Source organism: Ambystoma mexicanum, chromosome 8 (assembly GCF_040938575.1).
Source record: "Ambystoma mexicanum isolate Mex_15411 chromosome 8, UKY_AmexF1_1, whole genome shotgun sequence".
Classification (NCBI taxonomy): domain Eukaryota; kingdom Metazoa; phylum Chordata; class Amphibia; order Caudata; family Ambystomatidae; genus Ambystoma; species Ambystoma mexicanum.
This window is the reverse complement of record NC_090929.1, coordinates 1,522,488,865-1,522,502,553: the sequence shown is the minus strand read 5'-3', so window position 1 is coordinate 1,522,502,553 and position 13,689 is coordinate 1,522,488,865. Positions and strand designations below refer to the sequence as shown.

At 43.9% G+C, this 13,689-nt stretch overlaps 1 protein-coding gene across 1 annotated transcript in view; it reads right to left on the bottom strand.

The window, feature by feature from the left end:
* Positions 1–13,689, bottom strand: part of CFAP58 (cilia and flagella associated protein 58) — a 938,919-nt gene that overhangs the window by 329,040 nt on the left and 596,190 nt on the right. The window contains exon 13 of the mRNA XM_069611751.1: positions 4,771–4,994. Coding sequence (XP_069467852.1) covers positions 4,771–4,994 — 224 coding nt within the window. The remainder of the gene's footprint in view (positions 1–4,770; positions 4,995–13,689) is intronic.

Genomic DNA, 13,689 nt, shown 5'->3' with positions numbered 1-13,689 from the left:
TAAAAATAAAAACACAGTTCATTTGGACTCTTCCCAGATCTTTTCATATTGGTTCTTTTCACTAGTTCACCTAGGTAGTTCAATGTTTTAACTTCCAAATCACATTAGAGATGTTTGTAAAACACAAGCTTTGTTATGGATACTTTCAGCGGCTTTACCATACAGGGGTGCACTCGGTCTAGGCACAGTTGCCAGACCACACGGTCCAACCATTACAGGTTACACAACCAATACCTCTTTCTTGGCTGCTTTCCATCAACAATGTGCCACTACTTCCGTTTAACAGTGGTGCTTGATTTCATACACCAGTGTCACACTCATCTGACACTGTACCGTGGCTTACTTGGCCACCATGCACTTTTTACACTTTCTTGTATTCTTTTGGGCTCTTGCCAATGCAGGTTTCCTCATAATATGCAGTTCCTTGAGCTCCCTTTACTTTGGCCCATACTTGGTTTCTCAAATCATAGCCTTCTTGTTATTCTCTTGATTTTGCCAATGCCTGTGTTTCAGAAAATACAGTTTGTGGTGTAATCTAGTTTCACCACCTTTCTTTCACTCCACTCACGAGTGCTCAAAACTTGCTTTTACGCTGTTCGGCATTCCAAAGTATTTATAAAGACTTTCAGTTCATTCAGCATTCAAATGTACTTTTAATAACTTTCAATTTGTTCGGTATTCAGAACAATGTTCAGGGCATATGTGCCTGCCAGCCCAGTGTTTCTCCACACTCACCGGTCGGAGTTTATGGTGTGGCGAGGTCTTTGCCACCATAGGTTCTCATCTTTCCGTACGAACCCTTGCTTCCTCTTCCAGCGACTCTTCGTGTCGATGCTCCACCAGCCAGTCAGGATTCTTGTGACACCTTCGCTCGGTCACGCCGGCCTCCCTCTCATGTGCTGCAATCAGCCTCCAGCGTTCCTTGGCTTCGTTTCCTGCTGCATAAACTCTGCATCCGTAACCGGGTCTCGTGCGCTGCGTTTGCACACCGCTGACCTGGAGTTGCGTTCCCAGCTGCTGCCTCGGCCTCCACACCTGCCACAGCTGACTCCATTTCCAAAAGGATGTCTGTTGTTAAGTTTCCACCATCATGATGATTTCAGGAAAAGACTAGACAGCTCACCATCAGAACGTTAGTACTGCCTTACTCGTGCTGTCCTCCTTGTCCCAGTACCCAGATGAGGCGGATATGTGCCTGTATTAATAAAATGAGGGTGATGTGTGTTCCTCTCAGACAAACGAGGATGCATCTTCCTAGTTGGCCTCTTCCTCGTCCCAGTATACTGCTGGTGTCTCTTGGGGAAAGTTTGGAGGGAGGGAAAGGGCCGACAGTAGTCTACAAAGGCTTGAGGGATAGAGGATTCATTTTTAAAAGGAAATGGCGGATACCATGTCTCACCTAAGGACGTCCTCTCCTTACTTCACAAGTCTTCTCCACCCAGGTGATCCTCCTATGCATATCCACCCATAGGGTCAGGATCCAAAAGTGATGGCCTTTCCCTGGCCGCCCGAGAGGAGGCTACAGAGGGAAAAGAAGTGTGGATGCCCTCAGGTTCCTTAGAGGTCATAAAGAAGGCTGTGTGGCAAGTTGAAACCCATTCCTTGCAGGTGAGTAGACCAGGAAAGGAGCAGCTGTTTTCAAGAAATTTGCTATTATAATAGGGTTGTGTGTGAAGTTGAAAGCTTTCCTGGCAGGCGAGTGAACCAGGCAAGGAAGAGTTGCCTTTAAGGAGAAAACTTTGTTGTTATAAAGAGTACTTAGGAAAGAAGATATTTACCTTATTATTACTTTATCCTTTTGACAAACTATTGTGTATAAGAGACATTTGTTGTGCTTTCCTGACAAATATATCCTATGGAAAGAAGGGTTGTTATGTTTTCCTAAGTAATCATTTTGATACGTGGAAAGAACTAGGTGCTTTGGTTTTGAACAAGTGTTTTGTGGTAGACTCATTTGAAAGAAGTGTTGGATGAAAGAAATCATTTTCATTTAACTGAATAGAACATTGTTGAAACAGAACTCTTGCAAAAGTCTTCCTGAATTGATTGAGGGGAAGGGAATCAAACCCTGGTCACATGGATTGATTCATGGGAAATCTGAGTTTGAACTTTTGCCCATTTTGGTTAAAATAAAAACAAACATATTTATCAGACATATTTATCTTATGCACTTTGATTGCATGTATTAGTGTGATCATTAGATATATTTGGACACAACTGTAGAGGAGCAGACACATGCCTCTGCAGGAAGTCCCACCCCTGTCTACCTATATGTTGGGAGCCTGAAATTGTGCCATGTTTGACACCAGCTGTTGTGACCATTCTGCTGCGAATATTCGAGAAAAGGTATCCTCTGAGAAAAGCATACCTAATGCATCCCAGAAGAGAAGACCATCTAATGGAGGAGCTCCGCGAAGGAATATGAGAATGAGAGAAAGAGAAGCTGGTGATGTTACAAGAGATGAGCATGATGCCCTGAAGAAATGGCTAAAAGAAGAAAACATATGGATCATATAGAAACTGATGACAAAGTAAAGAATCAAGTAAACTTTCATAGGCGAAAAGAAGATTGCACATGTGTGAAACACTGCAGGAAATGCAAGCCGTTCAATAAGTGTGCAGATGCAGCAACGCAAGTAGATCAAGTAATCTTAGAAGCTGGCTATAAGTAGTGAATAGACTGCAGGCGGAGCCGCCATTATATAGAAGCGGATATTTGGGTCACATATTTAATAAGATCGAAACCATGAAGAAGAGGATCCGAGAGCTGTGTCGCAGCAAGGAATTAGCCAAAATCGTAGCTGAGTCTGGAAGGGCTGTCTGGCCTGGTGTCAAGGGATTCTTGAAGGCAGTAACCGTGAGATGCTGAATCATCCCTTGTAAAGGTGCAAAGAAAGAACACCATCAGTGCCAAGTTTTATTCATTCAAGACAATTCACTGAATCTTGTAATCAACTTAAGACTGTTACTGCTCCTTCCCATCGCTGAGTCCTGGGTAGGGAGGCAGAAAATGTTCTTTGTATTGCTTTCCTACCACGGGCAAGCCTCTGTATTTCAGGGTTGCAGGTGTTTATTCAGTGGCATCGCCAATTCCCAGACCTGCACCTCTTGGTCAGTTTCAGAGTTGCATCTATTCCCCCCTTCTCAGTGTTGCTCTTACTGCTGGATAGGAGTGTCCCCCAGAGCCTGGACGGGCTTGAGCAAGGACAATCATGTCTCTAGCCCTTGGGATCCGCACCTGACTTGGTCTTCCCCATCCCTTTCATCCTCCACCCTGTGTCTCCTCCCTAATGTCCAATAGGGTATTTCCATTGGGGGTTTTAATGCTGGAGGCTGATTGGTGATTCACTCTATCTGTATCTTCCTTCCATTACCTCTTCATTTCTCTCTGGCACTGACTGGTTAATTGGGTGAGGGTCTTGATTACCTCTAATGACGGTCTATGAGTGTTTCAGAGGAGCACCATCTTGGATATTACCAAGTTGTGGATTGTTCAGTCACATGCTTCCACCTGTTCCTTGCTTCATCAATTGTCAATGTGCTACGTGCATATGCCTCCCCATCCTGGAGTCCTCTCAGTTAACATGCATTTGAGTCTATGGTGAATGCTGCAGACTCTGCCAGAGGTGCCTGGGAGGAGCCGTACATTTGCCTGCTACCTGATACAGATTATGTGTTACTCCTGAATGTTCTGCCTCCCTGGGGAATCCTGGAACACATAGTCCTCTAAATCTTCATCTTTCCTCTGGGAGTCTTTAGAGATCACTGCATTGCCCAGGGTTAGCATGCTCATGGCATCCCACCTCAGCTGCCCTGGGAGAGCCACATTAGGTAGTGGCCACAATAACCCTATCCTCAAAAGGCCACAACCCCTGCACGTGAAAATAGTGAGTTTGGGGAACTCACCACAGTAGCTACCATAGAATGATATTAAAGTACTGCTGGGAAACAAAAGGATAAATCATATCTTGCCTAGTCTCTATTGTGCATTATGGAGTCATTATTCTGGAAATATTATCTACATAGGCCATTGTGAATATGAAATGGAGTTGAGACCCCAGTGAATTTTCATTTTAGTTGGAATAGTTTTATGAAAGTGGAAATGTCAGACTGTGGCATAACATTGGTTTGGGCACCAATAAAACAGTGCAAGCAATGGAAAGTCATTCCTTTTGTAACAGACAGTTTCGTAGCACCCACAGGGGAGTGATTTAGTCAAATGTGTTGCAAACTTTGCATTTTAAATAATGTTGGATTAGTAATACTGGTCAAAACTGCTAGCTTCACAGTGAAGTAACTCATCAAACTGGTCTAATTAGCGCGAATAACTGTCTAAATGTCAACAAAAAAACTGGACCACACTAGCATGTTGGGCCTGCACTTCAGGCATTGTCTATTGCTGTATAGACCAGGCTGAACTGCATAGGTCAATATCTGTTTGAAAAATTGTGGGGCGGTTTTATTAACCCAGACTTTTGGAACCAACTTTTACAACAAGTCGCTTGCAAACAACAGCCCATACAACCATCATTAGGCTTCTTGCAATCACAAGTGCCGACCTAGGTGATAGATATGTAATAATGTAATGCGGGTTACAAAATGTGGAATTAGCTCGTTTAACATTATTTGATGACTGACATTCTTCAGAGAAATGGCCTTTTGAACAGAGCTTTTGCTATGTGTAAGTAGAATTTTAAACCTGGTTCTGTGTCTGAAGTGAAAGGGTCAGTCTACACCCTTATTTTTAGACTACATATCCTGTTTACCTACCTGAGTTCTTCCACATTTGCCACACTCTTTGAGAGAATTCCTTTTTCTCGTCGAAGTTTCTTAATCTCCAGTTTGAGGAGTCGAATGTCCTCCACTCGTTGTCTGTACTGCGTCTCGCCTTTATTTAAAATTGACTGTTGGATCTTGATTTTTTCATACAACAGTGCCAATTCATCATTTCGACGAACCAGCTGGGTTCCAAGAATATCCCTCTCGCTGATTACCTAAAAATACATAATTGAGCAAATTCTTAGGCTGATTAGTACTGCGGGTGTAAATAAATTAAAATTGGCAATATGTTTAGACCCAACCCACCAGTAAGAAACAATATGAGTGAATCCACAATATGAGATGAACATTATTGGTTGGAGACAATTACCACATGATGTTCTTTCCCATGATGCCTTCAAATTAGATTTGTAAATATTTTTTGCAAAGTAATACCTTTACCCCAGTAGTAGTATCTTGTGTAAACATGTTCCAATACAAAAAAACAAAGTACTCACAGCCACCCAAACAGGCAACAGGGCAGCGGGAACCTCTTCCAAGATCGAAGCAGCTGGTATTGAAGGTGCATATAGCCCAGAGGTGGCATCACTCAGGAAAGGTCCACATAAAATATGGAAAGTTAAAAACAATGATCTACTAAATTGCTATATACCTGACATTAATGTTGAAGCAATACCGTAAAACTATCATGAGAATGGGTCACCGACACTAAAAAGAAATGTGTAGTGTAAATGTCATGCATTCATGAAGTGGTTTTGGCTGATAAGGCATGCAGGGGCAAATGGGGTGGAGGACGATGGTGGGGGAAAGGGATAGGGAAGTTGGTTCACAGTCAATAACGGGATATGTGGCATTTTGTGATTTAAGCATCTGAGGATACAGCAGCCAGGCAGAAATCAGGAATGGGATGTGTGTAGCGATGCGGATGAAGGGGTGGAGCCATTGCTGCAAACCCAAAAATGAGGAACTTTTTATTTTTTGGTTTATTGAGATTTCTACAGCAATTTTGCCAAAGCACAGAATAATATTATTTCAAAACATTGCAGTAAATATGTATCAATGATGAAAGAGGATGAGGGGGCATAAAAAAAGAGTTTAAAAAACAGAATGAGGAGAGAGAAGATGAACTTTGAGGTGGGAACAGAAATGGGAGGAGAGGTAGACTATCAAATAGAACAAGGAAGTGAGTTGTGATTTTTGTGAGCAAGGAGAGAAAAAGAGCAGAAATGAGATTGGACTCAGGGAGTCTTAGGGAAGGAAAGGAGGTGTTGAGATTAAGAGCAGAGAGGACGGTGGAGAGTAAAGGTCGATTATTGAAGAAAAATAGACCTTTTGAGAACATGTATACATTTATAAACTATGCTTAGAAAATGAAATATAAGACGAGATTAAAAAGGCAGAAGTGAAATAGCGAGAAGAGAAGGAGTGATAAAGGATAGAGGGAGTAGAGAAAAGAGAAGACCAATAGCATAGTTAAAGACAGAAAGCACATATAGTGAGTCAGACTAAAAGAGTGGATCAGTAGTCCAGGACGGGATAATATATGAGAATATGAGGAGTTTAGTTGTGTGAAAGGAAAGAAAGAGGGTGGGCTCAATGAATATTCGAAAGATGAAAGCTACAGACCTGAGCCAAATTAGAAATATGAGAGCAAAGAGAGAGGGGAGTCAAATGAGGCTGAGGTTCTAAGCAGAATCACAAAAGGAGAGGGAGGCACAAAGAAAAAAGAGCAGGGTGGAAGTGAGAGGAAATGGAAGCTGCAGGAAAAAAACAATACTTCAGTTTTGGTCGGGTTGAGATGGAGGTAGTGGAAGTTTATCCAGGATTGGATAGCAGGACGACAATATGAGAGCATTGTGTGAAACAAAAGAAAGAGAACAAGATCTGAAAGTTGTCCACGTAGACATGAATGGAAAGATTATATGAGGCAATAAGAACAGAAAGAGGAATAACGTAGAGAGAAAAGAGAAGGGGGCATAGAAAAAAACCTTGGCAGATACAGAATTGAAGAGATAGCGAAGAAGAGATGGTTCCAGGCTAAGTTAGATCAGAGAGATAGGAGCAAAACCACTGGAGCACAGAGCAAGAAAAGCCAAGACAAGTGAGGGTAGAGAGAAGTGTAGGGTGATCAACAGTGTCAAAGGTAGGAGATAAGTCAACGAGTACAATAATCTAAGTTAATTTAGCATGACAAGTAGAGAGTCTGATACATGAAGATTTATTTACATAGAGAAGGATGGAAGGATGGAAACCATATTGAGAGGAGGGCGAAGAGAATGTTTCTCAAGTTAAGAAGATACGTGGCATAAAAATGTGCTCAACTGCTAAAGAGGAAAGGGGAGAAAAAAGATGGAATTGCAATTAGTGGAACGAGAAGGGCCAAGAGAGTTTGTTTTCAATAGGAAGAACACATGCATGTGTGTAGGAGGAATGGAAAGAAGATGTGGAAAGAGATTGAAAATAGCTGTGAGGTGAGAAAATCAGCAAAGGATATACTTGCGAGGTCAATGGGAGAGGCCATATGGTGGGCAATTGTTAAGAAAGAAGCAGCATCATAGAAGCAAGAAAGACTAGAGAAGAGGATGAGAGGGTGGAGTGGGGGCTCAGTGTGCTGGGGGAGAATGGAAAGGAAAAGCACAAAGAGGAGACTGTAAAAGTAAAATAGTTGGCAAAGTCAGAGGAGTAGAGAGTAGAGAGGGATCGGGAGAGAGGGGGAGAAAGAATATGAAACAGTTTACGAGGATGTTGAGAGAGAGACTAAGATTGAAATAATAGTGTTTCTTGGCTGATAGTAAAGAAGAGTCAAAAGAGGAATGGAGAGAGTAGAGCAGATCAGGATCAGTAGCAGGATGAGTCGAGTTATTTTCAACTGCTGTTGAGTGCAGCAAAGGGAAGTTTGAAGGGCATGAAGAGAGGGGGATATCCAAGGTTGTATAGGTTTCAACGATGGGAGAAAGAGTTGAGAGGAAAGATAGTCAAGATAAGACGACAATGAAGGATAGAATTATCTTGCAAAGACTTAGTTTCTGAACTTGGGAGTCTGGGGCTGGATTTCAAAAATCAGGTACTGGGTTAGGTGAAGAAGACTAGCTCTCCCCAGGTAAACCAGCTGAGCACGAGGGTCAATTGAAGGGGGAGGAGGGAGAAACAAGGCACAGAAAGACCAGGAGAGTATGTGTTGTTTAAGGTCAGGTAAAGATAGGACAAGGCATGCCCGAGAGACCAGGTGGAGGAATGACTTTGGAGCGGAACGTAGAAGAAAATTACAGAGAGCATGTGAAAGGTGAGGTATTGGTTGGTGACAGAAAGTTGTACTTGGGTGTGAGACTGCGTTTATGGTGAGTAAGGTGAGTAAGACTTAAGTGGGAGTGAAGGGAAATAAGTGAGTCAGAGTGAGAGAAGTGACTAACAGAGTGAAAGGAGGGTGACTGTAGTAGAAGGAGGGGTGGAGTGTGGTGTAGATAGTAGTGGGAGTGGAGTGTAGAGGGTAGTGAGAGTGGAGAGTATTGGGAATGGAAAGTAGGGAGTAGTGATGAGTAAGGAGTGCAGAGTATTGGAGAAGGGAGTGGAGAGTAGTGGAGAAGGGAATGGAGAGTATAAGCAGTGGGAGAAGAGTAATAGAGTATAAAGTGGAGAGCAGTGAAAAAGGAAAATAGGCATGGCATCAAAGGGACAGAGAGAAAAACTGAGAGAGTTGGAGGAAGAGAAAGAAGAGTAGACGTCAGGGACAGATAGACTAGAACATCCGGTTGAGGTGTGTGAGTGCATGAGAGGAAAAGAATGAGTGAGACATGAGCATTTGGAAGGGACACATTTATGATATTCTTCTTCCTGTGGGACCCCAGGTTAGGATTCACCTAGAAGATCAAAGAGGGAGTAAGAAGGATATTGTGTTTGCCTTTAGGCCCTCATCAGGCAACCATACTGTAGACAGTAGGGGGTTACCATTCTCTAGGGATCACCTTGGAATTTAGGGAAGACTTGGCTCGGGTGGACAGAGACCCTGTGAAGATGAGAGAGATAGTGGCAGTCTTTAGTTGGGCCCTATTCAAATTCTTAATATAAACCCCTGAACCATCTTTGGCACTTAGTGTTTTAATGAGGCCTTTTGTGAAATACAATTGTCCTGTTCCCCTATATGTAATTTGCACCTTATTCAGGTTTCTTATTCCGTATGAAAAAGATATGATTAAATATTTAATTATGACAAAAATTCCAAAGGTTACAATAGGTATTACTGACTTCAAAATCGGTTCTCAAAAGCTAGCTGGATGATTGTACGAAGGTCAAGAGTGCTCAAGTTAAAGTTTAATCCAACATGCTGTGCTTTTCTTGTGACTGCCTCCAAGAACATATAATATTCAAAATAATAAATGTTTCCAAGAGTTGTTTAAACACTGATGTTAACGTATTATCCCACAGGAATATTGTGAATGCATATCAATTAAGTTTGCATGAAAATATGACTGCCCCTGATTTACTTGCAATGAAACTCAACCTCAAGTAGTAGACTTCGAATGAGTGCCACATTTTAGGACGTTACATAAAACCCAGAATCAGAAATGCCATTTGCCCAGATTTATTCCCAATGTGAATGGTGCTGATATCTTGAATTATTTATTGAATTAAATTATTCCTTGATGATCCAGTTTAAAGACCATTTATTTGCCTTCATTTTAACTAACATGAAAATTGGTTTTGTCAAATGTGTTCAAGTAAGTGTGCATCTGTGTTTCACCAACTCCCAAGTCCAATTCAATAATTTCATACTTACTACATTCACTTTGGAGCATTCATTCGCGAATATTTTGGGCAAAAAGCTGCTTTTTAATTGTTTGCAAAAATTTGGCTGGAAATTCAAATGATCAGGTTTTTATCTTTCAATAAGTACCCAATGGACGGATATTACAAGAGCATTGCAAAAAATGGCAAAAGGCATCATTAATTTGATCATTTCCATTTTCGAGATAAATTAAAGTGCATTTTCAAAGGACAAGGTCAGGGTTATTTATAAAACATAGAAGTTACTGAAAGCAGTTGCCTTGTTGTAAACATGAGAATTCGATTTTATTGTATTGCCAACTTGTATTTTGACAGAGTTGCAAATAACGACTACTTAGGATGAAGCTCATATGACATCCATCAATCCGGCTATTGTGGCATTATATCATTTCTTGTCTCAAGCGAAGGCATTTCACACCTCAGGAAATACCCCACCTCCATCTTAGCATGTATGGCAAGCACCTACCTGAAACTCCAAAGCACCAAAACGGAATTTGTTCTACTAAGAGAACCATCTAAACAGAAAGCCAATCACGGTTAGCTTAACGACATGCACCTTGATGGATTTTACACATCAGGGGTTCATTACCGACAGCAAACTCTACTTCTGGCAACATATCAACAAAAAACCCAATCTGCCTGGTATCAGTTAGCACTCCACTGGAAGATAAAACGTTCCTCCCACCCGAAGATTTCAGACCCACAGTCCATGGCCTTGGGAATCTCACAACACCCTTCTCACTGGTGTCCTGGCCACACACCTGACCTCCCCTTGGGGCAGCTCAAAATGCAGCTACACGTTTCAAAAAGAAAACCAAGAAATGTGAACACATTGCCCCATCCTATGAGAATTGCACTGGATATCCATCCTGGCAAGGATATTCATAAAAACTGCAACTTAGTTACTGCCAGAACGCCAGCTCCTCTTGAAGCCAGACCATGGCGAGGATTGAGACTAAACTGCTACACAAAGAGGAATAATCAGGAACCAGGCATTCTCCTGCTATGTCCCAGTCTACTGGAACACCATGCCAGCCACAATCGGGACCACTCCAAAGCTCCTACAGTTAAGGAAGGAACCTAAGACCCTGTTCCTCAACGAATACCTAGGGGACACGTAGGGTCTACCATTCCTACGTATATGCCACTCATGTAGTTTGGAATATCCAAGCCACTAAAACCAGTAACCTCCCCTTCCACCAACATGTTAACCCCAAATTGCCTGTACAGTACTCTGCTGCTTCCTAGTGAGGCTGGTGCTATATAAATCCAAATACGACGACTGGCCACCAGGGTGCGCGTAGATGCAGTCAGCTTCTACGTGAACTCCTCGCCCACTAGTCCCCAAAAGTGGGCTGAGCCCCCACTTTACAACCCCCCCCCACAAAATATTGTGTAGACATTGATGGGTGAAACTCTCCCCCACGGAATGAGTGAAATAACAGAGAAGATTGGTGAGAAATTGAAGAGTTTCACCGAAGAGAAGTGAGGAGGCGGACCAACAAAGTAAAGTGAAAACGAAAGCGACTCTCGAGCCGCGTGGGACTGGAGGAGTGAACCGAACACGGCATAGCAGAGAATTGAAACGAGGTCGGCTGGGGTCTCAAAGAGGACAGCGGACACCAGGGACTCCCCTCAGCCGACTCTGAATCTGGTTGGTCAGCCCTTCAGACCCGCGGAGGCTCACTGACAGTTCCCCAGGGACCTGCCAAAACACTCCTAGATCCCACCCTCGTCTGCAACACCCGTACTGAGGTGAGAGGTGACACCTTGCCAGAGGACCGTCACAGGTTGAGACACAGTCTGGGAGGAGGCCTATGACCCAAAAACCGACTGGGAAGAGATGCTGCGCTCTGCTTTGGTGGCCGCCCGGCCCTAGCCTCTGCACACCGTCGGCCTAGCTCTGAGGCAGGAGGCTGGAGCCGGAAGGAAAGTGTCAAGGAGTTCCCCCCTTCTCACCCGAGTACAATCTTTGCTGGATTTCTTGATCGATGCCTTCTTGCGTACTGCTCGAGTCTTCAATAAGGCTGCACAAGTCTCTTCCGACTCCAGCGTGCATTCAAGTACCGGGAAGCAAGGGTCCAGGAATCCAGGAAATAACAGAGTGCGCAACTAGCACACGAGTCCAGGAATCAAGAAAGGGAGGAAGGGACTAGAATTGGGTTAGGGTGGAAGAAGCAAGGGAATAATACCGCGAGCTACGGAGCACACGTCTGGTCGCTACTTCGCAATAGCATTGAGATGTGCGGGACCGCAGGGGCGTGGCATATTTATGGAACGTACTACGTGCGCCGTGATGGCTGGTGCGAGGTGTGTCACGTGATACGGCCATGTTGGGAGAAACAAAGAATGCAAACCCCGCTGTGACAAGGACCAGGAAGTCCAGAAGGGGCACGCTCTGTGGGTCATGACAGCATGCCTCCTCCGAAAGGCTGTTCCACCAGGTTTGCCCGGGTGTATAAGGTGAAATCTTCTGAGTAGTCGAGGAGTCTTGAGATTAGAAAGTGGTTCCCAGGTTCTTTCACTAGGAGGATATCCTTTCCATTCAACCAGGTATTGAAGCTGACCCCGTTTATATCTGGAGTCACATATTCGAGACACTTCATATTCCAATTGGTTGTCGACCAGTAGAGGAGGAGGTCGGTAGGATTTCCGGGAGGATTGGTGGTAGTGTTTTAGTAAGGATGTGTGGAATACTAGGTGAATTTTCTTCCAAGAGTCTGGTAGACTAATCCGATATGAAACCGGGTTGATAATTTCCTTGATGGGAAATGGACCATAGTACCGAGGGACCAACTTGTTTGGCCGTAGATGCCGGGGTATTAACTTCGAGGACAACCAGACTTGATCACCAATTGCATAAGAAGGACCTGGTCTCCTTTTTAAATCTGCATACCTCTTAGTCTGAGTTCTGGCCTTCTCTAAATTTTCTTTGGCCTCTTGGTGTACGTTGATGAAGGTTTCAATCCAGGAGTCGACAGTAGGTACTGGTGTAGGATGAGGGAGAACAGAGGGTAGAACTGATGGAATGAACCCTTGGCTACAATAAAAGGGGCTGGTCTTAATTGCTGAATGGTCAGAATTGTTGTAGGCAAACTCAGCCACGGGTATCAGGAGCGACCAGTCATCCTGAACCTTGGTGGCGAAACATCGAAGATACTGTTCCAGGGTCTGATTAGCGCGTTCTGTGGCCCCGTTGGTCTGGGGATGATAACCAGATGAGAGAGCGCGTTGGATTCCCAAAATGTGACAGAGATGTTTCCAGAATTGAGAGACTTACTGAGGTCCTCGATCAGATATGATCTTGGAAGGGAGTCCATGTAAACGAAATATGTGTTCCAGGAAGATTCCAGCAAGTTCGGACGAGGATGATAACTTACACAGAGGTGTAAAATTAGCCATATGAGTGAACAAATCTATGGTAACCATGATGGTCGTGTACCCTCGGGAAGGTGGTAATGGTACGCTCACCTGGTGTCCACGGGGGCGTTGATCTGGACCGGCCTGATCTTACTTCTTCCAGTGATACTCGGAGCACCGAGATGACCGAGTGGACCGGGCCACCCAGCTTGGTCTGTGTGGCTCGTATGAATACTCTTCTGTAATGCAGAAAGGGGAATTAACCACCAGTGAGGTTTAAGCTTAACCCCACCTCCTCCCCATGAATTACTTTGGGACTCCTTTAGATTCTCACCTGATAATCTGGAAAGATGAACTCTCCATCCTGCTTCAAGTGCAGGGGCGCGTAGATGACCAGTTGCCTCACTGGTGTGGGAAGTTGGTGAGTTGCAGACAGAGTTGACTCCGTAGAGGTAATAGTTATAAGAGTTCAAAACGTCTGGAATTCACTCTGTCCAATTCCCCTAGGTTGCCCTTATGGATCTGGAAAGAGTTCACGTGGCAACCAGACATGCGCAGGTAAGTGTTTATAAAAGCTGTTCGGAATAAAGAGGGAAGCTTGCTCTAATCTGTGGTCTTTTTCCTTTTCAGGCATCCATTCGGAGGAAGATCCGTGGATTGAAGCGTTTACCGCAACCGGGTAAGTCTGTAGCAGAATGTTTCCCCATAGGGGCCGGGGTGCGGCGGATATGCGGAAAAGGTTGCGCCGAACGAGATTAGGTGAGTATC